Source organism: Manduca sexta, chromosome 27 (genome assembly GCF_014839805.1).
Source record: "Manduca sexta isolate Smith_Timp_Sample1 chromosome 27, JHU_Msex_v1.0, whole genome shotgun sequence".
Classification (NCBI taxonomy): Eukaryota; Metazoa; Arthropoda; class Insecta; order Lepidoptera; family Sphingidae; genus Manduca; species Manduca sexta.
Genome location: NC_051141.1, coordinates 8,507,688 through 8,535,516, shown reverse-complemented (window position 1 = coordinate 8,535,516; position 27,829 = coordinate 8,507,688). Strand labels below are relative to the sequence as shown.

At 32.3% G+C, this 27,829-nt stretch overlaps 1 protein-coding gene across 5 annotated transcripts; it reads left to right on the top strand.

The window, feature by feature from the left end:
- Window positions 1-156: 156 nt before the first annotated feature.
- On the top strand, window positions 157-27,665 carry LOC115442887 (USP6 N-terminal-like protein). Of its 5 annotated transcripts, none has more exons than XM_030168079.2 (6): window positions 157-299; window positions 5,480-6,308; window positions 6,393-6,628; window positions 7,273-7,334; window positions 11,133-11,316; window positions 14,439-27,665. In XM_030168079.2, the coding sequence occupies exons 1-6, from the start codon at window positions 157-159 to the stop codon at window positions 14,815-14,817; spliced, it is 1,833 nt and encodes a 610-aa protein (XP_030023939.2). In that variant the 3' UTR covers window positions 14,818-27,665. The 5 variants fall into 5 exon arrangements, with proteins under 5 accessions (XP_030023939.2, XP_030023938.2, XP_030023941.1 ...); XM_030168078.2 differs by having other exon boundaries at window positions 11,133-11,325; XM_030168080.2 differs by lacking the exon at window positions 157-299 and adding an exon at window positions 1,012-1,132 and having other exon boundaries at window positions 11,133-11,325.
- The last annotated feature ends 164 nt before the right edge of the window (window positions 27,666-27,829 follow it).

Here is a 27,829-nt window from a genome sequence, read left to right as displayed (position 1 = left end):
TAGCGTCCACGAATTAAAGAAGATAATGAGGTCGTGGTGTTGATATCCATTATTTATGTAGTCTTGTATAGGTGTCTCGCAAAGTGTGATTTGGACGCAAGTTATAAATGTTGGACTATTAAGTAGTGAAGGTATGTGGTATAACCAGGCAGTGTTATGAATGAGGAAGCTCTGTTGGCACGGGCTTCCGAGGAGCGGGAGCGTATCTTCCAGCGATACGAAAGAGGTCGAGACAACCTCGTTGGACAGATAGATCCGTGGGAAGATCCCGAGTTCGAGGAGTACCATAAAACCGATAGGTACGTATATACGAATTGTGATCCCATTTACATTATGCATGTGAATCTATAGAAAAGTATTTGCGATACGAAATGTTTACTGTGTTATATTCCTGATATCCTCTTTGATACTTAAGTATTACATTTACATAGATCCTTGCAAAATGCAATGCTCTGTTTATAACAATTTTATCCCTTGAAAGGGAAAATTTTAATTTCCTGTATGAGTTATGATTTTGTAAATCTAAAAGATTTTTGTATGTATTTTATTATGGGACTATGTATATTCATTTTTTTCAGCAAATAGTCCTTTAAAATTACACAAATATTAGTTAATAGATGGCAAGAAAGATACATGCAAATATGCATCACATTTTATCTAATATCATGTGTAGGAAAAGAAACATTATATATTTTATTAATTTTATGAAAAATTATACAAATTTATGGTTATAAACATAAGGCATATTTCAGCCAAGAGTAATATAAAATTAATACACATGCCGATATATTAAAATATTATAACTAATGATTCAAACACTTGCAAGAGAATTAAGCAAAATCTTATTCAGCGGATAAATTTGCACTCTGGTCATGTATTGTGAGAACTGACATGATTTCAATGATGTGATATTATTATTCAGATATTCTTAAACAGAAGGTAGCATAAAATGATGTGACAATTTAAAAAAATTAAAGTGTCATTGCTTGTTAATAGACAACTTTTGAAATCTACCTTATTTTAAGTTTGACTTTTTTGTTAGTCTGCCATCTTTAGCCCGGGCATTATTCTGTGCAATTGTCGATCTACATTAAAAATCCTTATTAATCACTATGGATATGCTGCTTGGAATGTAAGTACTTTATATATATTTTTAATTGATTATTTAAATGGCAACAAAACATAAAGGTGTAACATATTCATAAGATTGTATGTTTGAAACACAGAATGCTAATGTTGGCTGCAATGGACCATGTTAGAATAATTGTCCCTAAGCAATTTATAAATTTAAGACTATTAAAACTGCAAAGCGTAAATGTATTTTATGCTGCATTGCCATATATCTTTATATTTTTGCTGTGCTGGTATATTTATTCAAATGATCACACGCAATGGTTGCATTAGTTGCTGTTTTATGATATTAGCATTGTTGCTAAAGCGAGTTTGAATATTTAGGAATTTTGTTTGAATATATTATAAATTACATTATAATAGAAATATAAATATATTTAAACAATGAAACTGAAAATGAACAATGAAAGTATTATTAATTGCATTTTCATTGATACAAATGATATTTCCAGCAAATTTTGATGAGAACTCAAATATGTTTTTTATGAGTCTTGTATCACTGTTGTACCTAAATCTGCCACGAAGTAAATTTTTTTAACCACTGGTGGGTTCCAAACTAAAGAACATTGTTAATAAAGAAATTACTGACATTGTGAGATTAGTGCAATACTGTGCCATTTATTTTGTTATTGAATATTTGGGTGAGGTTTGTATTGTTTACTGGCAGTGGTAACATGTTCTTTTAGGCCAAGAGCTATATCATCCGTTAATTCAGTTCAATAAGATAAAATGTTTCATTCAAATTCACTGAATTGAAAAGACTTTCTGGGTTATAAAAAAAAAAAACCATAACTTTACCTTATCTAAAACTGAGTTGGTTGGCAATCATAACCTATAACTGTCATCCAATTCGATCCTGTTACTGACAGTTTCTGGGTAAATAAGACCAGGTTGATAAGCATTTTAATGAATGTGACAAAAATGGAAACTAACGCCCATCAACTTGCAAAATGCCATAACTGAAAAAAAATAGTTGCCTTCATTAGAACATAGTCACATCTCTATTTTCATTTTATAAAATATTTATATACTGGTATTATTTTGGTAGAAAGTGTTTTAACAGAATTAATTGTGAAGATCATAAAAAACCTAGTCATATATGTTGTAATGAATTCTATTTCATCGTTCTTATTAAAGTGTGCTTAGTTTCTATATAAATATATTAGTTTTTGCTTGCGGTTTCGCTCACATGAAGCAATTTTCCTGGATATATGTTTTTTCCAACTTATTTGACATGTATCTTTATATTATGACCAAATTACACGAAATCATTATAAATTATAGCCTATATTTTTTTCTGATGTCTAACCAATATTACTGTGAAGGTTCATCCAAATCCCTTCAGTTGTTTTTTCATGAAAGAGGAACAATCATACATCCATACATCCATACTGAAAAACTTTCTTTGCATTTATAATATTAACCCTTAACTCATTGATTGTTTGAAATAATAGATAAACAAACAGAACACAGAGAATATGAAATTGGTGATTAATAGATTTGGTATGGGGATAACATAATTGTATCCTTATTATTTGAAGCCACACTTTTGTCTTGTGATGTGTAGTCTTAAGCCGCTTCGTAAATAGGTTGCAAGGATTGTGGAATATTAATTAATTAGACTGTCTCAGTGGTGTAGTCGTGTTGCGTGTGCGGTACAATAGGGGACCGGCCATACATTATTCGTACATTATTCTATATGTAATGGTTAATAATACGAAAAAGAAGCACTTCTGCGAAAACTGCATAAAAATTAATTAAAAGATAAGCGAGTAATTCATATTTAAAATATTGTAACGTGCAGAAGTGGGCGTGATGTGGGGATATCGCTTCATCTCTTTTTTTCGCACGCGTCGTAATTCCCGATGACGTCACATGTTGATATTTCGTCTCTTTTCTGTTTCTTGTTAATTACCCCTTCCACCGAAATTCAAAGACTTATAACTTGTTGATTTTTTACCGGATTTTAATAATTCCTTCTGTGTTATAATTTATATTATGTAAATATTTGATAATAGTAAAGAACAAAAGTGAGTCCGGTACCCTATTATCGCTTTGAGGTTCCCTATTGGAGGTTTCCTGGATTGGACAAAATGATAATGTAATTTTCTGTCGAGTTTCACCTGTGATCTGGAATTTGTGTCCGAAATGGCGAAATCACCCTATAATATCATGAGACAGAACACACTTAATGAAAAATGGTTACCCTGGGTGCACCTGTTTACCCTGTTGGGGATACTAGTATAGGATGTGATAAATCATGATAGATCCATCTACTGCATGGGATTTCACTGCACTAGTCACCAGAAGATGTTAAGTTTAATAATGGCCAATAATTATGTTATCTACAATATCCATCAAACCTGATCATAAAAGTGCTTGCACACTGCTGCTTGTAGGTAGAAATAGGCATTAAGTTTGATGCTTAAGGGTACTATCAGTTGTTTTGGAGTAGTAATAGAAGATTTGTAATAAGTTAACTACTATTTGTTTTTACTTCTTAGTTTCTTATTTTTGCTTTTGTTTAACTGTGGGGTAGAACATTGTGAAATTGATGATGGAATGACATAATTGTTCTTGGGTATGGTTGTATCCTAATTGCCTACCGAGGTTAGGAAATAAAGGTGTGATTTGTGTTTGTTTTTTGTAGAATATTAATATATTTTGTAATTTTTCTAAAGTTCATATCGTAAAGTAGTACCTAATGCTGCACTATTTTGATAAACCATTCAGTAGTCACAATGTGCTCAGGTTCAAGCTAGAGGCTTTATTATTTCTTTGGTTTGAAATATTTGTCATCAATTGATTTGGAGGCAACAAAGCTGTTGATTTAATGATTTCACATAGTTTGAAGGTCATAAGAACCTACAGATTTTTAAAGCTCCATGACATTAGCCAGATGAGTTTCAAAAACCTCAGTTACTGGCCTTATGTAGACAAGGCCAGCAAGTGCCACAATGGTCAAGAATGGTCAAGTCTGATAGGAGCCAAGCGTTATTGGGTTTTAGCTTTAAGTTTTGAAGCTTTCTGAAGAAAGTGATGTCACATAGTATGTATTAAGAAACATTATTTAATTTTTTTATTTATGTTTTTCGTTGGCCGATCAGTATGATTATCCTTCACTTTAATACTAGTATGATTAAACCTTGTTTTATGTTTTCTACTCCGAGGGAACCACAGGACTTGACACGACGTAACCTTTTCGTAAACAAAAATAAAACAAACTTATTAAACTATGTAGTAGCTGTCAAAATCTATGTCTCTTGTTAAACATGGGCATGATATTTATACGGATAGCTTGCTCGTGAAACTGATATGTATACATAACACACATTAATCATAAACAGTTGTGACACTATTTTATACACACCACCAATGGAGACATCTACATATCTTGAAACTGTCACTATCGGGCAACATACATACTTTAAACCGATCATTCCTTATTATAATTCTACTATACATTCGCTAAATGTAATAAATGGTGAAAATTATAAGATTTTGATGATTGATATTAGATAGCAACTAAAATTATTTTTTATTTAATCTATATGGTTATGTAAAATATTATACCATTGCGCTATTATATTAAGTGCTGCTTAGCTCTCCCTGAGGTGATTTGATTTTTTTGTTCATTATATTGGCAAACGCGGGTCATTAGATTCCATTTAATTATGTAATTGTTCTCGTGGAACCTCCTTGTTTACAGTTTTCCTCATGACACTTCTTTATCATTAAAACTAGCGTTTATAAACAATCAGTACATACTACATACCTACGTATAGCTCTACACAACCTGACCCACCGCTTGTAGATATTCGCGTGGAAGTGCGCACGGCGCCACGGCGTATCCATCAACGATTGGTAGATCAGGCTACTTTCGCCTCTCGTATTCCGCCCAGGCCCCGTTTTCTGGGCCAAGTTGTTTGTCGACATGTTAACTTCGAAGAAGTTGGGTATGCGCTGCAGAGGGAAACTCTCGGCTTCCATTTCTGTCCGTACTGCCCCTGCTCGGAAGTTATACTCGTAGATGCTGTTTCGTGGCTTTGGCATGTTAATATTTCCCGATCAAAATATACAAGTTTCAAAACTTGATGCGAAAACTGCAAAAAATTGCTTAGGCAATTTTTGTCTTACTTTATGTTATTTGTTGCTTTGCACAGGTTTACATAAGAATTAATTTAAGTTTATCAATTATTAACAAAAACCCAATTCCCCATGAGAAAAATATTTTAAATGTAATTTGAATGTATTCGTAGTTACCGTGGCACAAGTAGTGGAATTCCACGTATAATTATAATGTTTATTTTTGGAACTTAGTGGTTAAATAAACTTATTTTGATTACAGATATGGCTTCATTCACGATGAGCGTCTGCCGCAGAGAACGGCCCCACAAAAAGTTAATATCGAAGTTGAGAGAGAAAAGAAATGGGTCAAAATGCTGGCGCACTGGGACACGCCAGAAACCAAGCAAAAATTGCACAGACGTATATACAAAGGCATTCCAAACTCATTAAGAATAAACACGTGGTGCAAATTACTGCAAGTAAACCGTATAAAATTTGAAAATCCAGGGAAATATCAAGATATGTTGAAATTGGGCAAGTTATGGTCTACCGATGTCAGGCAAATAGACTCTGATGTAAACAGACAGTTCAGAGAACATCAGTTTTATCGGGAGAGGTATTCGGAAAAGCAGTGTGCCCTCTTTAATGTTTTATGTGCATACAGCATTTATAATTCCGAAGTCGGGTATTGCCAGGGCATGTCAGGGCTCGCTGGCGTTCTGTTAATGTACATGGACGAAGAAGACGCTTTTTGGGCATTGGCAATACTCTTGTCTGATAAAAGGTACGCCATGCACGGATTATTCATAGAAGGATTTCCCAAGTTAACGAGATTCCTAGAACATCATGATAAAATACTCACGAAATTTATGCCTAAATTAAAGCACCACTTCGATAAATTTGGTTTAGATGCGATATTGTATTCCCTGAAATGGTTCTTCGTTTGTTTTGTTGAAAGAGTGCCATTCAGTCTTTGTCTAAGGGTATGGGATATATACCTACTTGATGGAGAGCGGGTCATAACTGCTATGGCTTACACAATACTCAAGCTTCATAAGAAAGCTATAATGAAGCTGAATGACATGGATCTTATTGTCAACTATATTCAAGTAAGTGATTTTATAATATAATTATAATTAAGGCATATAAAAACATTGATGGGTGCGGTTACTTATATATATTTATAATTTCAGGTTAAACTGCATAAAGACTTCGGATACGATGATGACATTGTAATTTACCATTTGGAAAAGTCAATGGAAGAGCTAAGACGAGCCAAGCTCGATTATCCTGGTCCTCCACCTCCAAATGAGTTACCTCAACGAATGCTGGGCGTTTTCGTAGAACCTGATAAGAAATCTAAAATAGGACAGAGAGCGGAAAATTTCTCTGAAACAGAGAAACAAACAAGGGCGAATGTGATACTCAGGTGACGCATAAAATATTAAATGCAATTTTAGTGTAGCCGAGTTTCCAGCCTTTGATATATCTTTAACGTTTGGGTGACTTTCAGTGGACGGCCATTTTTATATCGCGGTACTAATTGAAACCACATATTCATCTTTATCTGTGCTAATATGGTGCCAAAACATATTTATAAATAACAAATGTTTTCGCAAAAAATCCCAGTTCTAGTTTTCTGATTTTTTTTAATAATTTTGTAGTTTCGTGCGAATATCGTGGGTGTATAGTATTTTTAACTAAAAGTATGATGTAGCCGCTCCAATAAATTCTCTTCTTTTAAGTAGAAGTAGTGGCTTTTAACGTATGTAAAATTCAAATTATATTTTATTAATATATATTTTATTCAAACTTACATTTTTATTTTACATCTATTGTTAAAAGAACTTATGGTAAAGTTTTGTTTTCATTGATTAACGCAATGACACAATGACCCCGTATAAGTATAATGTATTTTCCTATAAAAAAATTTACGTTTAATACAGAAATAAATAGTGCCCATCTGCTTTAATCTATACTTTAAAATATTCTAATAAGTTGACATTGTATTTTCGAAGTAAATAGCTTTCTACCTAAATTGGGTAATTTATTAAATATACATTGTTTCTACAGACGTGAAAAAGCCGCATTGGAATTGCAAGAACTGCGCGTGTCCCAGAGCGATACTGTATCAGGTAATTTGGACCCAAGTCCTTCTACCTCTCATTCTACCTCAGATGAAAGTATAGGCTCGAATCACTTTACACACCTATAAGTTTCAACAGTTTGAGTTCGTACACGCTTGTGCAAATGAGAGTGTAAATTGGCGTCTCAATGTTCTTAGAAGTGTCATATGTCCTTGCATTTACGCTTCCTAATTTAGTGATATATTTTGAACTGATATGCTGTTCAAGATATTTGATGCAATTAGCGGAATATCATGAATTAGTTATTCAGTTGAATGAGTACAAACAAATTTGAACAGATCATTTTACTATTATAGGTTTGAATTTATCTAAATAATAAAGTTTTATATACACAAGTGTATCGATTGCAACGTAAAATTCGTTATTGGAATCTCATCAACGTAACGGTAAACATCGACGTACATTGTCATTTATATTCAATAAATTATCACGAAACGTAGTACAATGCAGATACAAATTTTATTTGATCCAATTTATCTAGAAATTATATATAATAATATCTTATTTAAGAGACAACATTATTTCCATAAATTTGGGGCATCTCATAATAGTTTTATAAAACCTCATCTAGACGGGGCAATTATTGCTAACAATAAGCATTTATGAACATCTGTCAAAAGATTCGTATACGTCAACGCGAACGAGAAATGTCTTGTTCCTTTCCACACAATAATTGCGTAAAGATTATAGCTATGAATAATTAATGTCTACATGAGGTTTAAGTGCGATGACATCTGATAAGATCAGATGATTTATTTCCTTTTCTTTTTTCTTTTCTTTTCTATTACTAATTTTCTAATCTAATTTAAAAGTTATCTGTGAATTAATATTATTTGACAAATTTATTAAACGTATTAACAGTAATTATTGTTTCTAATACCTATTAATTTAAGAAAATCTTTAGATGAATTGGTGCACAGATTGATTTAGGAACTATTGTAGCGGGAAAAGCTTTTCACGCGGGTGAAATCTCGAGCAATATCTTTTGTATAATACTAATCGTATGCCAGTATTTACAAATTTGTTAAAGGATTACGAATTTCCATAGTATATATATATCATTACGTTTAGGCCATGATGTCCATTCTATAGGAGCTGAAATTATAAATACGCTGACATTTGCTTTTAATTTATGAATCTGAATCTCATATGAAATGTAAACACTTATTTTCATATTTCTAATGACGTGACGTAGTTCGCATTCTAACCATAGACTGTTATTTTATCTTCTTACATCTAAATTCAATAAACGGTCTCAAGCATATCTCTTGATTTAAATTCGCTCAATATTAATGTTAATTGTTTTACTTTGGCAATCGATTCGTTCCAGATCGTTTATTAATTTTAGTCGTTAAGAGATGAATTTCTGTTATATCTAATATACCTAACTTTTTAACTAAATTCTAAAAAGTATGACAATGTTTCTTCATAAATGTCATCTTATATTTACTACTCCCTTAGGGGGTAAAATATTTCATGCTTCTAGGGGTCCAGACGAATCGGTTTAGGCTTCGTGTTGTGTGTCAGTCACTCTAGTCGGTCAAATCTGCGGTAAGATTTTACTAAGTGTGCCAATGCCACCGTGCTACAGTGCTGATTACTGGTTCTGGCTTTAACAAATTGATTGGGTGGGTTTTGGGTAATTTATAGCATTAACAACTTGATCGATGACTGGGAGTAATAATGTGATAACGATTCGTGTTTGTTTCGTTGATCTAAAGCTGGACGTACTGACGCGTACTATTTTCGTATTAACAGAGCTACTAAAACTACTGGAGACTGACGTCGCTTTCGCGGTGTAGATACTAAGTAGGCTTAATAATATCGTAGGGTTTCACATATTTTGTATGACGATGCAAGTTATTTGGCTCACTCCTGTATTATATTATGCCTGTTCTTTTGTTTGTACTCATATTGCCAATCAATATAAAATTATGGAAATGTATTTATAATTTTTGTTTTATAAATACAGTAGAATCCGGTTATAACGACTATCGGCTATAGCCTCCAAATTAGGTGGTCCCGTCAATGTCGCTATAAAAGGTTTTCACTGTATGGTCTAAGTTTGATAGTTTGTGCACTAGCATGTTCACTGGAGGCATGGCGGTGGGTTTATGTCATTGTTAACACAGTTGCGCATATAACACGCTGTTTCTTAAGTTTTGAGGAGGTTTAACCAAGTCAGGCGAGGAACATGCCGCACGTAAGGTATCCGCATGTAGCACACAAGTTTTTAGTTTCACTATCGCTCCTCGGATCTTAAGACGAATTCGCTTAAGGCAAAGATCAGCTTTTCGCATTGTGATATATCTTACAAGATAATGTCATCTACCTCGACAGTAATTATAATTATCAATGTATTCCTACTTTTCATGTATTAACATTTAAGTAATTCATCTGTAGCACATGAGTTGGGGTCATCGTGACGGAAATGCACATTTTACTGTTATTCGTGATTGATTAAATATAAATTTTGGTTCGTTAATTGTATTTATATTATAAATATTTTTAGACGAATCTCTGCTCAATGACTCCTTTGATAATTTCAATTTATTTTGTCGTTAGTCACATAAACCCACCCCATTCATCAACCTTTATTGCTTTTTTTTGTTATAATTTAGCATTAAATGTTTTTATTTTTATATATTTAGTTTTTAAGTGTACAATACATACATACTATTAATTTAAAAATTATAATAATAAACTATTTGGCAATCATTGGGAAAATCATTCTTAAACCTTTAAAATGTCGAGTACCTTATTTGACATCATTAATATTTGGTGTTATTTTTAGTTTTGCCTGACATCATTAATATTTGGTGTTATTTTTAGTTTTGCCGCCCGTGGTGGTATGATGGACACGAATAAATAAAATCATACAAACACATGTAAACAGTATATAATGGTATGTTTCAGTAATCTGTACTGTTGTGCATCACATTAACGTTGGTAATGTGCGTGGACGTAGCCGCAGCACACATTATCTTATCAGTGCCGCTTCTAGTAACAAACTATCACTTCAAAATTATTTACATTTTAGTTCCTCAAAAGATTTTAAAACACCTCTTCGTTTTAATTTCACTTACAAAAGTATTATTTAGATACACAATAGGTTTTTTTAATACACAAAAAATAAATATTGCTCAAATGAACCTAAACAAACGAGATTTTGTTTTACTTAATTTTGTCTTCTCAGTGGCAAATTAAGTAATAACGTAAGTAAAGTATTTAGTTTGTATCTACCAACTTTAAATTATTTTTCTCGCAGATTTAAATCCTTCTATCGGACTTCCACTCCACACTTCCCAAGCCACCTTGGATATCCATTTGGAATCACCAATTTTTAGTTACGTTTTCACATGTCGTACAGATACCCAACCAGTAAATTATCTTTTAAACAAAAAGGTTATTAGCAAGATTAAAAATCGGCAACCATGAAGATTCTACTTTGTACATAATATGTATGCAATAAACAAAAACTTGGTATTCATTTTGTTTTTAATTTGAGCAGAGATTTTTTATTTCAAATTGCATGTGCATTTTTAGAAGTCACAAGATCATTAAATTTCTTAGCTTGAAACTCTCTATTTTTTACCGGACTCAGGGTAAGTTTGAAATTTGATTTCTTTCACAATTTTTTATTTCGCTTTTTAAGCTCTTCATAATTTTCATTTCGTTTTCGATCCATCACGGATTGTTGTGTTTTAACAAACAATTATATTGTTACTAAATTGGTGCATAAATTGGAAAGAGGAACGATATTACAGTATATATTTGTGATGGCAGAGCACAGTGGGCTGACGGGCGGCGTGCGTTGTGACGACTCTGTGTCCGGGCTCGGGTCGCGGCGCTCGCTCGCGGACACCAGCGTCACGAGCACCGCGGACCTGAGTGTGTTCTCGAGTGGCCGCTCCCACGCGCCCGATAACTCCCTCGACACTCACAGCAATGTCAGCGACGACGGCACTGGGTCAGATGGGTGAGATATTTTAGTAGATGTAGATAAGGCTCGCTTAACCAGTGGTTACTATTGTTGGAACGTCCGGAAAGTCCATGCCGATTTTCGATGGGCGAATACTGTTATCACTGCTATATATTAAATTTTGTTGGGCGTTGTTTCTTTTTTGGTTCGGTTTTATTTTTTTTTTATTAAGGTAAATATTGACTACTAGCTGACCCGACAGACGTTGTCCAGCTTTAACTATGAATTTGCAGCGCGCATTCTGTCAATCGCTGACAGTTATTTCAAACAATTGACAGTTATATAAAATTAATATTTTCGTTAAGGTGGTAGCTCAAGGTCCATTTTCATACATTTTGTTTCGGCTTTAATCTGGGTAACTAAACAAGTATTGGCAAGTAAAGAATTTAAATTCACGTCTAGTTAGTGATTAGTTCTCGCAGTTGAAAGAAAAACGTAAAAATAATTAATAATCATGGATATTTCGGCCTTTAAAATTTCGTCATAACGAAATTTTAAAGGCCGAAATATCCATGATTATTAATTATTTTTACGTTTTTCTTCAACTGCGAGAACTAATCACTAACTAGACGTGAATTTAAATTCTTTACTTGCCAATACTTGTTTAGTTACCCAGATTAAAGCCGAAACAAAATGTATGAAAATGGACCTTGAGCTACCACCTTAAGTTTTCTTAAATTTTCTAATTTACCGCGCAATTTTTTGAATTTTTTCTTTCATAAGAACCTTCTCAATATCAAACACAACTAAAAAAAAAAATACTGAAATCAGTACAGCCGTTCACGCGTGATGGCGTCACCAAGGGAAATAGGGACTCATTTTTATATAATTATATTTATAGATATTTGGTTAATTATGAGCCAGCACTAATATTCCGTCTAATAGCAATCATATTTTAGAATATTATCTAATTTGTCTACATTAAAATATAAATTAATTCAGAATAATTTTTATTTCATAAATTAATCTTAATCAAAGGGCGCTTCTGTCATGATCGCTTGGATAGGCCTATGTTCATCAATGGAATTCGTCTGGTTGATGATAATTATGAAATCAAAATAATCCTTATAATTTGAAATGCATGGTATTATAATTAACAAAGAGTTTGTAAGTTTGTTAAAATAAATATATATTTTATAAATAAAACAGTTGCAAGGAATGGATTGTTTCGTAGCTGTCGGAACTCTTGTGTAATATTCCGGCTATAATTATCAAAATCATGCTTAATCGTATTTTCAAAATCGGTACGAACTTTCTGGGCTACTATATAGGCTTAATATATCTATATTATGTATGTATTTATATTCAGTGTTTTTATTGGGAAACAGTGATCGAGTGACCAAGTTGTTATAGCAACACCCAACACCTATAGAGCAGCTATAGTACGACTGCGACGAGGTGTATACTCGTACTTTTATATTTGCCTATTTATATATTAAACCGCTAATATGCTCATCACTGTGTGGCTATTTATGATATTTTGCTATAACAACAAAACGTAATGTAAATCAGAAGCTCTTTTTAATTTTAGTTAAATACTTCTTGCGACTGCAATATAGATTTTATTGTATACAAAATTAGAGTTCTATTATTACTGATGGTATGCAATTATTGCTAATAATCGTTTGCAGTTTTTGTACATACTTTTAGTAACACATAAAATATTACTCAAAGATAAGGCTTCAATAAGTCCTCTTACATAAAATTGATACACATACTCCTTATAACCGTTGATTAATCTGCTTTGAGTTTCCGTCAATTTTTAGATCATACGATGATTTGATTTCCTAAATAAATACATCTGGCAAACTAATAAAAAACTGATTTAATTTACAACCAAAACCATGAGCATTGCTCTTGCTAACTTGGCTTGTTTTAAGTGGAGTAACACTATTTCCGTTTTATGATAGTTTTTATAAATTTTATAAATAGCAAGGTAAAACACTTTATATTTTATAAATATAAAGTGCAATAGACGCGTCTGTAGCGCCTAAGCGACAGTTAGACATCACTAGGGCCCGGATTAATATGTAAATATATATTTTTAATTTACGCGGTTTTCGTTCTAGAACTTATTTTCTACATCTATTATTGCATTTGGATTGTGAAAAACGAATTTTTATTTTCCATATTTTTCCATATTTTAAGGTTAAGTCCATATTTTACAAAAAAAATATCACCATCATCCATATTTTCAAACATCATACGCACTTGACGTTTTGAGCTCCTGGCGTGTCTTTGTATTTTTACATACTTCCATACCTACATTTGCGCTACTACATATTATATTTTTCTTTCGACGTTTCGAAGACTTCAGGCTTCATGGTCACAGGGCGGACTAAGGTGTTAGTCGCCCGAAAGGGCTGCAAAGTCTTCGAAACGTCGGGATAAAAATATAATATAAATAACCGCGATAGAATAAAAAAACAAGATTTATTTTTGATCAAACGATAATTTTTATAGAATTTGAATTCAACATTTCGCTACCTTTTTTAAAGTTTTTTTTTTTAAATATAACATACTGTAACAGTAACTGATTTTTCATAATAAGGAATGTTTAAAATGAAAGGTATTGTTGTTTTATACTCCATATTTTTGCCATATTTTAGATTTTTTGGTCCATATTATATGTACATATTTTGTATTTTTTTATACATATTTATCCGGGCCTTAGACATCACTGACTTGGTGCCTCGTGAATGCTTGGTTATCTCATTATCGAAATCGATCCTCTTTTGTCATTTTTATGGTATTAAGTTTGTTTATTGAACAGATTATACTACTCATATGATCCTGATACTGGCGTAGTTACTAGCGTAGTTTAGGCTCACCTAAATCAGTTGCTAAGTTGATATGAGCAATTTTTCGGTATGAAAAGGAAAGTCAGGTAGTCGTTTGATTTATTTGGATGCAATTTCACATGTTCTAGCTGTGTTAACCTAAAGTAAACAACATTTATCGTGAGTGCGACAAGTTTTTAGAGAGGTAGAAACAAATACTTCACGATACAGTATTCAGTGACAGAGCAGATTTTTTATTAGTAGTGTACGCGCGGTCAGACTTATTTAGTGCATTTATGATTATAATTAATGAAGTATTATTGATTTCAGTTCTGGCATATGCGGTGTGAGCATACAAAGGGCTCCGTCGACCACGCACTCGACGCCGCGAGCGACGCCCCACCCTCCGTCCGCGTCCCCGCTCTCTGACGATATAGTACGCATACACGTCACGTACAACCCCCTCGCCGCCAGCCCCTCGCACCTCCACCCTATCAATACCGGCAAATATAAAACGTACAGCGAGGAACATCATAAACCATCTTCCCTCGGCTTTTACAACACCAATGGATCTACTAATATGCCTTCCGATAACAGAATTCGAATTCAAGTCCCGTCGGAGGATCTTCTCACTCCCGTTGTAGATTCAGGTCGAATAATAGCTCAACGTTTCATCGAACCTCATTCGGAAATGTATGATTTAAAGTAAAACACATCAGTTAATCGCTTATCTTATTGGCCAGTTGAATCTCATGTAAGTACCTACCTATAACTTTCAGATTGTGTAGCCGTCATACCGTAGATCTAAAATGTATATGTAAGGATCTCAATATAATCACAGCAATATTTAGGTCACGTATTCTTTTTTTCTGTGTTGTAATATAATGTTATATACGTGCGTTTATGTCCGAATTACATTGCACATTGAATGCTTTTTCGTCCGTCGGAGTCAATTGCTTTATGCAGTGTATATGGCAAAGCACTGTGACATTAATCAATTATAAGGGTTACAAAAGGGCACGACAGTGCATTTATGGAAAAGTATTTATGCATATTATTAAATTTTAATGCACTCATTATTATTTTTTTAATTTAAGTTGGACGGCTCTCGTATTGGAATTTTGTTATATTATGTATTATGTTTTAATTAATTTTATGTATTTCCATGACTTAAAGATTTCACCCGATTGTTAACTTAAGGGTAGGTAAAGAAAAAATACACTTAGTCATTACTATATATTATGGTAGAAGACGTGTCAAAGTAGATTCAATACGTCACGTAATAAAGACTTTATTCTCGTTGCATATTTTGTAATGGGTTACAACTACGATTTGACGTCCACGGGCACTCAATGCTGTGGCATAAATCTGCCATCAATATTCTATACATCATGTAGTTACCGCGGCTCATTTACTATTAATTTTTACAAGAAAATAGAAAGCATAGAATGGCTGATAATTTTTTGCACGTGTGTTCCTCTATAGATTTAAATAACAGTTTGTCGTTAGCGCCGACTTCTAAATATTTAAATCGGACTTTATCTGCATGTTGCATTCATTGTACATTTTATTCAGTGCATACTCAAAGCAGTCATTACAAATAAGTTGTAATAAAATCTCGAAACCAATGACTAGCAAGTAGTTCATAATTATTAATTTGCTGCTGGCGAGACGAAAGCCGCAGCTGCTTTAATGTTTTGCAGTGTCCCTGGAAAAGTACGCGAAATTTTTGTCTTTGATATAAATTCTATGAAATCACGTTGCAAACAGTGACCGATTTAGGGAACGTCTGTGGCCGAGGCTACCCCCCAGAGATGTTCGGTCAGGGCGCAATACCTTGACGCGTCCGTGCTAATCTGGTATTATGCTGATAACTGCAGCAACCTTATATTTGCTCTATAACCGACACAATCAAAACTAGTGGCGACCTTAGCTGGCGCAACGATCCGCGGAGGAAAAAATCTAAAGCGTGAGTTTCTAGGTTCGTGAGCCCACCCCTCCAAGGTCGCCATTGATCAAAACAAACCTCACCCAATATGTACCTGTTGAATAAGTTCTGTTTTGGATAAATTAAGAGACGGAGAAGATTCACGTGGGCTGAGAGAAATAAGGTTGTTTTGTGGTACTCTTCTATACGAGATTTACTTACGTATTTTGTATAGTGCGTATTGAAAATAATTGTGGCACTCGTATTTTTCTATTTAGTATGATGAAATTTATGGACTCTTTGTATATTCATAAAGACATTAGATTTTATTTGATTCGAAATATGTACAATGAGATATTATTTTGCTGATTACTATATTTATGATTTTTTTTAAACATAAGATTTGATAAAGCCTCCACTTTGTATTTTAGTTTTTACATAATACTGGGTGAAATGTAAAGTATTAACAGGCGATTATTTCCGTAAAATTGGTAACATTACATCGGAACTTATTAGAACTATATCGGTATCCTATTATTGTATTTTTTTTTACTTTTACTGAAGGGCTTAATTGAATTCAACAACACATTGAAATAAAACTATTTACGGATTTTATTGCGGTTATTTATATTATTATTTTCTGTCGACGTTTCGAAGACTACAGCCTTCATGGTCACGCGGCGCACCGTGAATAGTTTTATTTCAATGTCTGATATTCGCGTAAACATAATAAATCATTATACAATACAGCCGGACGTGGTTGAAATAAAACCAATTAACACATTTCTATTTTCCATGACATTACCTAACTTGTTGCGTTTCGATATATATAAAGGATTTGTGAATGACCAAGTACCTAGATCTACGTTCTAATTCCAAGTCCTTATCTCCAAGGCTGGTAGTGCATCGATGATTCTTCTGGTATTTATGTCCGGTGCAGATCTTGTCACATCAGATGATTTATTGCCGGTTTGTTTGTTTATACCATAAAGAAAAATTGTTGTTTAAATTTATTGATAAATATTATTATCTTCCATTTAATTTTAGAAAATATAATATCCTGTTTTTTTTAATAACCGTAAGAAGTACCTCACATTTTTATAAGATCTCTTGAATTGGAAAAAAATAATCGCCTGTTTTACAAGTTTGCATCGCCATGTGCACGTATTTTTATTCGCGTTCAATGTAATTTAGTTTAGAAGTTTGATTACCCCTTGTTACTGCCAAATATTACAAAATATGAACACTCTTGTTGATATACTGTAATAATCAATTAAATTGTTGTATAACTTGACTAAGTAATTTTAGATAAATGTTAGTCCATATAAAAAGTACTTACCTTCTCAATAATATAACGTTAGCTGATTTGCTAGATGTTTTTAACAATTGTTTATTAGAACGTTAAAGATAGTGAAGAGTCAAAATCACGAAATGAACTCGAATAAAATTTTAATTAGACCTAAATGTTATATATCTTAAGAGTTTCAATTCTATTAAAAACTTACAGTGAGAAACGCAATAATATCAGTGAAACTGTTTAAACGAATCTATATTTAAAGTTAGAATATATTTAGCTCAGTTTGTAAATGTAAATATGTTTAATCCACTTGAACAGCAGCGGATTGATCCTATGAGACAAAGAATTAAGTTTTAAACGTTAGTTCATATAGTACGTATTCCTGTTTAATGTTTCAGCACACAAAGTGCATTCGTAGAAAAAATATTGTTTTGCACCAACTACCTTTGAACGATACTTAGGTGTTACAAGTTTATAAAATATAAACGCAATTTCACAGTCTATTTTTATACTCTAATGCGGCGACTGAATATATCATAATTATTAAGAATTTTTTGCCTGTATATTGAATGATGAAATGTATGATCTGTAATTTTTTTAAGGCGTGCAGTGTCGCTTAGGACGTCATGTGCGACGGCTGTATTCATAAGCAATATTTGGCATTACATTGCGTGCGATATGCTTGGTTTTCGGAAACTAGATTTATAAGCCGTTAACACAATTATTAGACATAAAAGTATAGAATAATCATGAAAAGTATTAAAACAGCTGCCTCGTTGATTTAGAAATTTGCATTTGATTGATATTTGTAGTGTTAGATAGAGAATCAGCGTATGTTTGTACTAAAAATTGCTGAATTTACGGAGTAATTAATGTTTGAATGTATTTATCCCATCGCATAGGACGTTGCATCATGCATGCCAACATTAGGCTCGTCGAGTATACATAATTTATCCCACTTTAACTTTAAAAGCAACATCTCTGACAGTGTATACAGCCACAATACTTATATACATTTGTGTAATATTTTCTTTTCACGTAAAAATATATACCCACTTCCTAGGTGCAATATATTAAATTAATGAAGGGAGCCCGAAATGGCAACATATTTATTCGCTTCTAGATTTTATTTTAAACACCAAAACTAAGAAGTATATACAAATATTGCCACGTCGTTGTGTCAACGTAAAATTCAAATAAAAAGAGAATTTATTGTACAGCGATCATAAGTAACAATCAATTGGTTAGAAATTTACTACGGTAGATCAGTAGATATTTGTATTAAAAAAACTTTTAAAATACAACATTGTATGCTCTGTCATCGTTTAGTATGTACCTATATTTTAATAGTCGTCAGTAAAGGTTTTTATATTTTGTATAAAAATAATAATAATTATTAGTTTACACTATAAGGCCGAACATTGGAGTCAAATTATTATAAAAAAATAATATTTATTTTGAATTATATTGATACAGACGTCATACAAGTTGTTAAAGTGAATATCATAGAAATATGTGTTTATTCTGAAAGTAGTGTTTTTATTTGGAATTATCAGTCCATTGCTGGGATTAAACCAGCACTTGGAATAATATCACTTCATATTAGCTTAAGATTTTTCTGAACTATACTTACGCGATCCAACAAATTAATAAAACTTAGGTCACTAAACTAAATATACTAGTATTATTATATAATATTTCGATACCTACATAAAAGACTTGAAGGGAAGACTTGAATCCCTGTTTAAAAATAATGCGCGCTGTATATGAGATATCTCTGCACATTATCATCATATTTTATCTCATATTTTGACCAAATAAACGAAAACATTAATTTATCTTTAATAAATAAACAAATCTTTAAATATAATATAAAGTTTTAATTTAGTTCTATAGTCCATTTGGTTAACGTTTATGAACAATAGTTTTATTATTTTTATTCCAACTACTTATATTTTTTCTTAAATGAAAATTATTATTTTACAATCTATTTTACTCATATTGAATATATCATCACTTTACTATAACTAGCCAAAGTTTCTGTGGGAATTTACTTATTTAAACATAATTCAACAAATCTAATGTATTTATATACTTAATCTCAAAACTAATTGACAAAATTCAATGATCAGCTAACTTCAATCAATAAACAAGCAATCACGGATCAAAGTCATTCGGTATCAAATTAAAAATCCGATACTCGTATTCGTGAACGTGGAAAATATAAAATTCATTACATCGCTAATATGTATCCACGGCTTTAAAAGCGGGATAAAAATATAATTTACGTAACACAAAGCTTTCCGAGCCTCTTTTGCTTAAAAATTACAAGTTTGTCGTGGTGGTGCATAGGTAATGTTGAATGTGGGATCTAAGCTATTCCAATTTTACCATTCCATAAAAATATTTTAGTATCTTGATATAGTTAATACTTAGTAGTCAACAGTCACTATACATATATCTGTTTACTAAAACAGACAAATGAGCTTCCCAATTAAAATCTTTTTTAGTTTTAAGGGTAAATTACTTAATATATGCATCTTTTTTCTTCAATACAGATCTGTGGTTGTAATAAATAATATATACCACTAGTTAGAAGCAATTTCCAGGCATTTAAATGATCATGATATGTACATAATTTTTAAGTCAAAAATCTATGGGATTTTTTGGTTATGCGTATAACAGTTTTATCCATAGCTAGCTTTTGCTCGCGACACCACCCACGTGCAACGTTTTTCGGAATAAAAGACCTGCTATATATTTTTCCGGAATTAAAAATAGCCTATGTCCTTCACAGGATCTTAAACTATCACTATATAACCTTATCGAATCGGTTTTGTGGGACAGCCGTGAAATCGAACAGATAGACAGAATTACCTTCGCATTTATAATAAAAATATGGATAGATATTCGTGAAGAGTTATAAAATAAAGTAAAATAACTTTCCAAAAATAAATTATGAGTAAACAATTAATTAAAACAATTAATAAATTTTAATAATTTCGAGGTTTCCGAATAATATTCAATAAAATGATTATTGGTTATGGTAGATCCACTTTTTCCGAGTCTATGACGGGATATAAAAAATCCGTCGTGCATAAAGTAAAAAAGTAACAGGTCAAAAAAGGTGATTTTAGAAAAAAATAAGTATATATCCTCAATATTTCGAATATGTTGGCACTTTTAATGAGCGCATTTCTTTATGTCTAGTAGAGCCATATTCCCTTTATGTCTATCGACCATTTATGGGACAGTATAGGTACGTTAAATAAATATGCTAATAAAATTGGTACAAGTTAGAAGTTTTGCATGTGCGAATATCTTCTCATTGGAATAGCACTGCTGTATAGCATCCACAGATGCATTGATTTCAGGATAGCTTGCAAAAAAAATTTATAAAGAAGCTTTAAGAGTAGTGCGAAAAATAGTGTTAGTATAATAATAATAATTAATAATTAGGCTACATTACATTTTCATTAAGAATTAAAACTTTTTACTCTGTACAAACAAAGGCACGTAAAACAATTTTTATTTTATCCTCCTGCTAAATTCATTACTTAATTATGTTTAACTTTATCTAGTTCATTGCAAATCTATTATAATTTTTGTGGCTAAAAGAACCAGCCATAGCTCATTAATTGCGCACATGGAGCTATTGCAACAAATGTTTGTGAAAGGTTGCCGTTCTGTATATAGAGGGCACTCACGTTTAAAGCTTTATACCCTAGCCATATATATATAGCAATGTCGTTTGCTGCTAAGGTTCTAATAGGATAAAAAGGATTACGAATCGTCCAGATTACGTTGAACAAAAATCTGTGCCATCTTTGTATCTAAGGATATGTAACTTATAGATAAATTATTATTAGTGTTCAATTACCTATTTTTATAACAAATTTGTATTATTATAATTTAAATGTATTTAAATTATTAAATGTGCACGAATCTTAGTTAGTTTATTAAGTTATACTTTATTTTTAAGTAATGTATATGATGAAGATAAGCCTAGGTCTAAATCTAGATATTGGTTCAATTGCCTAGAATCTGCAACTTGTTCATTTAGAAGTGAGAGACTGAATATTTAACGAAAACCTGTGAGTGGTTAGTGGTGTGAGATGAATTAATACCCATACTATAATGCCATTGCTACTGGCTTACCTTTGCAAAGGTCTCAAACAGGCACTACCTAATATCTATAGATTAATAGTAAAAGTGTCGGCTTCTCGTTTCAACTAATGTATCTTAATATTTAAGTATATGTTACAGACAAAATAATTAACTTAGATATGAACATGTACCTAATATAGTGAAAGCGATTGAAGGGGCGGAATAAATCCAGTTTCTGTCTATTTATTGTATACAATATTTAGTAAGACTTGGATAAAGTAAAAAGACAATTTTAGTTTATTTTTGGTACATTTTAGAGATAGATATATAAAATGAATGTAAGAATTCTTTTCTTATGAGATGTTTCCAACTGAACAGCATATTTTAAATATGTGATCAAGTCACTGTCGAATTTTTGTCTGTATATCTGTGCAGAGTGTACACTATACACACTAAAGTGATAGCTCGCCTAAATCGCAATGTCTGTCCAACTGATGTCGAAATGCTTCCAGGCGGCATTGATGTCTGCTCGTAAGACTGGTGAGCTCAACCTGCTTGTTCCGGTCCTCTAAAGGAGCAAGGCGATTTTTAAAATTCAGTGATTTTTAAAATTGGTAAAAGTTATTATTTTCCGTACTATTATAGTTTTCAACGTTAAATAGTCACGTTTATTTTTTAAGCAACTCTACCTTATGAATAATATTCAGATACAGTAATTACACTATCTCTGTATATCCTTAATTGCTATTGCATCACATTGTCTGTAACATATTATATTATGTAATTGAGTGGAGAGGTTAGTGCCCGAATGGAGGTAGTCTAAGTATAATAATATTTACATTAAGACATATAAAGAAACAAGTTTTGATGTGGTCCTGCTGGGAACACTATTGCGAAATAGATTTTTAATATTTATTTTCATTTTTTTTGTTATTACTCTATTTTTTTCTCTGTGGCATGCATTCGCCGCGCGATAAAAAATAAATACTTACTTTATTGTGGAAGCCTCAACATAAAGTCATACCCGCAAATAAAGCCTAATTTAGACGGATCTATTATTGTTAGCAATAATCGTACTCAAATTTATACACAGAATGTATTAAGATAAACAAACAAAAAAAAAACAGAAGAAAGGAAATTTTATTTCGTAAAAATCTCTTCGTTAAAATAGGGGGCCCTATTTCGCCTACGGGTCGAATCCGTCTTTTTGCAATTACTTGCGTCTAATCGAAGGACAATTTTAATAGTCGTGTAGGTAAAGGAGTAAAAACGTCCTTTAACAAAGATTTTCTACTCTTATACCTACATAATATATGGCTGTAATAACTTACAACCATACAAGTTATAAATTGCCAACTCACTACATTGTTTTTTTTTTCAATATTACATTTGCGGAATATAAATTGTCAATTATGTGACGTAAAGTACTAAAAGTAATTAAAATTATAGTTGAACACTATTTAATTACTACCTACATGGCGAATTCCGTACAAATTATAAAATTTGCTAATATAAAAAATCCAATCAAGTTCCGCTAAAAAATGGAGTATTCGGATACAGATTTGCTCAGACATATTTGTTTTACTTCGGAGCTCTGTGGATTCAGATGCGACTAAATTGACGCAACTGCAAGTTTCGGGATGAGTTGTAATATTTCTTATTCTTATGGACATAAAGCAAAATGGGGATTTATAATGGCCACAGAAAAATAATAAAAATATTATTAAAATATAAATGTATTAGTAATCCAGTTACGAAAACATAATTATTATGAGGAGTTCGCTTAATAATGTTTCTAACTTCTAGATTATATCAAGCAAAGTATAGTTACGTCTATGTTGGCAAAGTATGTTAGGCGTCGTCTGAGCTGATACTTCCAATAGTTTCATATTAAAATTACAGTGAGAATAGTGCCTGCACGAAAATATTATGCTTCATTATTAGATTATGGTGTAAATAATTATTATTGAATTTTTCATATTTACACCAGTACGGAAATTGTTATTGTCGTATAGTGCTTTGATTCGCAGGTATTAAATCAGTCGCCAGAGTGGGAACGCGTATAGTAAACAAACGAGACAAAAATGTAGGTCAGACTGTATAATTTTGTCCGCCCGAATAATTTCAAAGTTGAGATTGCACTTATACTAGTGTAGATACGTACACTATACATACATAATTAGCGTAGGGACATAATGAAAAATGCAATAATTCCGATTACCACTAGGTATTACGTTTTTTTAGTATTTTTTCGTATGTATGGCTCATACCAGCCATAACATAGCTAATAATATGTGGGTGTTTTAAATTTATTCATATCCAAATGCAGCGTTCGGGAAACTTAGCAAAGCGTCTAGAATACCTCAGTGCCTGAAGACAAAAGTCAGTGTAAACAGTGATGGCATATGATACTGAGACGTGGTCTCTGACTATGGGCCGTCTGAGACGGCTCACAGTCACTCATCGAGCTATGTAGGGGGCTATGCTCGGTGTTTCTTTACGCGATCAAATCAGAAATGAAGAGATCTGTAGATGAACGCAATTCACTAACATAGCCCAGCGGATTAGCAAGCTAAAATGGTAGTGGGCAGGACACATAGTTCGCAAAATTTATGGCAGATGGGGCAAAAAAGATTTCGAGTGGAGAACACGTACCGGCAAGCGCAGCGTTGGACGTCCACCTGCGACTTGATAAAGGTCGCAGGAACATGTTGGATGCAGGCCGCTTTCGACAGGGCCGTCTGGAAATCTTTGGGGAAGGCCTATGTTCAGCAGCGGACTTTATGTGGCTGATAATGATGATGATATCGAATTATTTGTTATTTTATTTTCATTACAAGTTACCTACCTATAACATTACGTTCATATAGTTGAGCGATACAATATTACAATTGAGGCGCTCCCTCAAGAAAACGGCCTTGAGTGATTCTTTAGTTTCACACTTTTACGGCCCATGAGTTGAAGGTGGAAATATACAGACTTACGAATAATTTATATAATAAATTTTAGGTATTCTTGAAAATGTTTATTTATCAAAATATCCATTATTAAATTGTCTAATAATATTATTCGCAAATTTAAATTACATCTACTTTAGGAGATGCACGGAATCGACAATTTTCGTGGGTTTTTGTGGCATGTTCGCTGTGGTCAACAGTTTCGTAGTAAATGTAATCTTATTATATTTTGTAAGTTTTGCTTGCGGTTAATCTTAAATTTCGATTTTACATTGACTCTCAAATCTCTATTTTTTTTAAGGCCAGCGTTATTAAATATAAATTTAATGGACGGTAGGTATTAATTAGCACCAGGTAATCATTAGCTCATTTGTAGGCCTACTCTAAAATAGTCCAATAAATGTAATAACATATGTATAACAATATTACTTTTTTTCGTAAGACTGAACTAAACTTTCGCCAGAAAATTATACTTATTCAAAATCGTAGTGAATCGTAATGTGTCGTATTTTTGTAATTCAACGTTAAATACTTACGAAAGATGACTCAAAATTATTGAAGATTTATTTACATTATTATTTTATTCCGATAACAATTTAAACTTGTTTTATCTACAGTTTAATATAAATTATATTCCATAGCAGGCGAAATGAAGTTAGATATTAGTATCTACATTATGAAGTTTTGTCTATGGGCAGTGCCGGCTTTAGCCTTCGAGGGCTCAGTGGCTCGCCAGAGACTGTGGCACCTAAAAAGATTGTTAGAAATAAGTGTGCCAAGATATTTTGCCCAAAGCGCCTCAATAGCTAAGGTCGGCATTGCCTATTTCCTATTAATTCCGTCGTTTGGTTACACTCATTATTGAAATGAAGGTAAACGATGTTTAAAAACGATCGATGAATAAAGAATGTTTAATTTCGGACTTTGTTTTGCGGATTTTGATTTCGTACTACTTCTTTGGATGTTAATATTTTAAGTGCTAGGGCACCTACTGTTATATAACTTCTTGTTTTTGGCATTATAATTTACGGTGGGACCTCTCTGAATAACATAATATAATAACTACTACTAATTTTGAAAGGTGTTCAACCAATAACTTATGTTTAAATTATGTATTACCTTATGAATTGTATATTATTATTTTTATAAATGATAGAACTTATACCATAATTTAGTTTAAAGTAATTAAAATACGGTTTTTCAATTTACTCATAAATAGTACATAGTTGAGTAATTTATTTCTTTTATTATAAGGTATGCAGCAAACAGCACGGATTGAAATGTATCATACCTACATTTCTCGTTATGCATATTATAATATGTTACTGCAATTATTTTTTAAAGGTAATGTACAGTTAGTTGCCCCTGTATGAATTCAATGCACTTTATGATTGTAACATTGTGTGTTAATCATTATATTGTTTTTATTATAAACAATGTAAACGGCCTATAGATTAATATTTATGTAATATGAGGTGCTAGAATCTCCGAAATTCCCTTACCAATTTAAGAAAGAAATATATTTTTGTCAGAGGACATCTACTTTTATGTCTTGTCGCGCTGGTGAGATTACGGTGACGGAGAGGTTTTGGAATAGAAGTTGTAAAAAAAACATTCACGTCGAATTGATAGTCTCCTCCTTTTTCTGAAGTCGGTTAATAAATACTAGCCAAGGCTAGGCTGCTAGGAAATTATAGGTTTATTTGGGTAATCACTAGGAGACTCAAGTCAAGCGCCAGTACTGGAGGACCCAGAATTCTGGTTTGGAATTGTCTTAACCCGATAAAGACATCCTTGCATTTTTTGAGATTTTCACGGATAAATATGCTTTTGGGAAAAGTGTATGTCACCTATAGCCCGCTCCTGGATCTGTCACTTACGTCAAGGACCCAGAATACTGGTGATAAGAAATTCATGAAATGGTCCTGTCCCGAAATCTAAAAATTGGTTTTGGACTATTACTTCAACTTTTGTTATAAAGTTTTCCTTTGCAATTGAATATTAAAGTAAATGATTTCTTATTAAATGAATTATTTTCGATTCGTAGATGTGAACCATATTTCATTAGAAACATTATTTGATACCTAAGCTCTAGTAAACGTTTGCTCGCTATCTTCCCTCCCTCAAATTGTCGCAACGAATAATTGTGATTCGTGTTGTCTGAGTAAAGAGCGATGGTTTAGAGTCGAGCATCTTTCATCTGATTATTTCTGCAGAGGGGAGACGACCCAATATGAAGAACGATTTAGAAAATTATTTTTTGAGTTAGGGCCAATATAGCTTCAAGATACTTCATATTTCAAAGTTGTTATTTCAACTTGAAATACAAATTCGGTTCGTTTGTTATTGAGTTTAGTATAGCTTCATCATATGACCTTATCTAAATAAAATGTTTGGCATTTAACACTTTTCTTCAAAATCTCCTCAAAAAGACTCCTAAAAACCACTACTTACTATCAAAAAAATAATTGTACATTACTTATAAACCGTTTAATAAGAAATTATGAATATACAAGCAATGTAATCTTTTTTCCAATTATTCATGTATTTAGGTTTATATGCAAATACAGTAATTGTTTTGGACTCTGTGGCTAATTTAAATAACCAGCTAAGCTAAGTAATAAAGAAAAATATATATAAAAACAATTTCCATTTTAAATTAGGCACCGACTCGCAAAAGATATTGGAATATGTATAAAAACATACTTCAGCTTACCATTTAAGTGCTTTGAGAACAATATGCGAATTAAAACTCATTCTTCCTAATATATTTCACCGTCATATAAAATAATTGTTAATATTGTTTCATGTAACTTCATTTAACTATACTTAAACAGCAAACTGACGCGTCATTGCCTGTCCGTTCCATCACATTGGTGCTTTTCGAACATGTTTAAGACCGCGTTAATTATAATTTAACGTAAAAAAAATATATTGTCTTAGTCAGACACACATGAACGGAAAGCGTCAGCACGAAGGGGATCGGTCGCACAAGTCAGATTATGTGTATGTGCTCATTTTGATCCGACTTGGTCATATTTTGTATGCATAATTAATACTAAGGTTACCGCCCCCAAAACTATTATAAGTTATTGTTTGCAATTACATTAGGATTGTAGGCCTTGTAAAGGAATTTATAATTGTTTGGGAAATATATATTATGTAAATGATTATCTTTAGAGATGTATTAAACTTGTGAATTTTTGGCGAGCTCTCTTTGGAATAGCTAGACTACACATTGTTCATAATAAATATCATAATTTAAATTATACTGTGTTTTGTTATTTGTTAACCTTACCCACTGATGACTATAAGTAATATAATTCGTAATACCGATGAAAGATGCATTGCATAAGTACATACACTCGGCATCAAAAGTAGGTAAGAGTCTAAAACCTCATAACTTCATTTAAGAAAGAAAGACGTATTTATT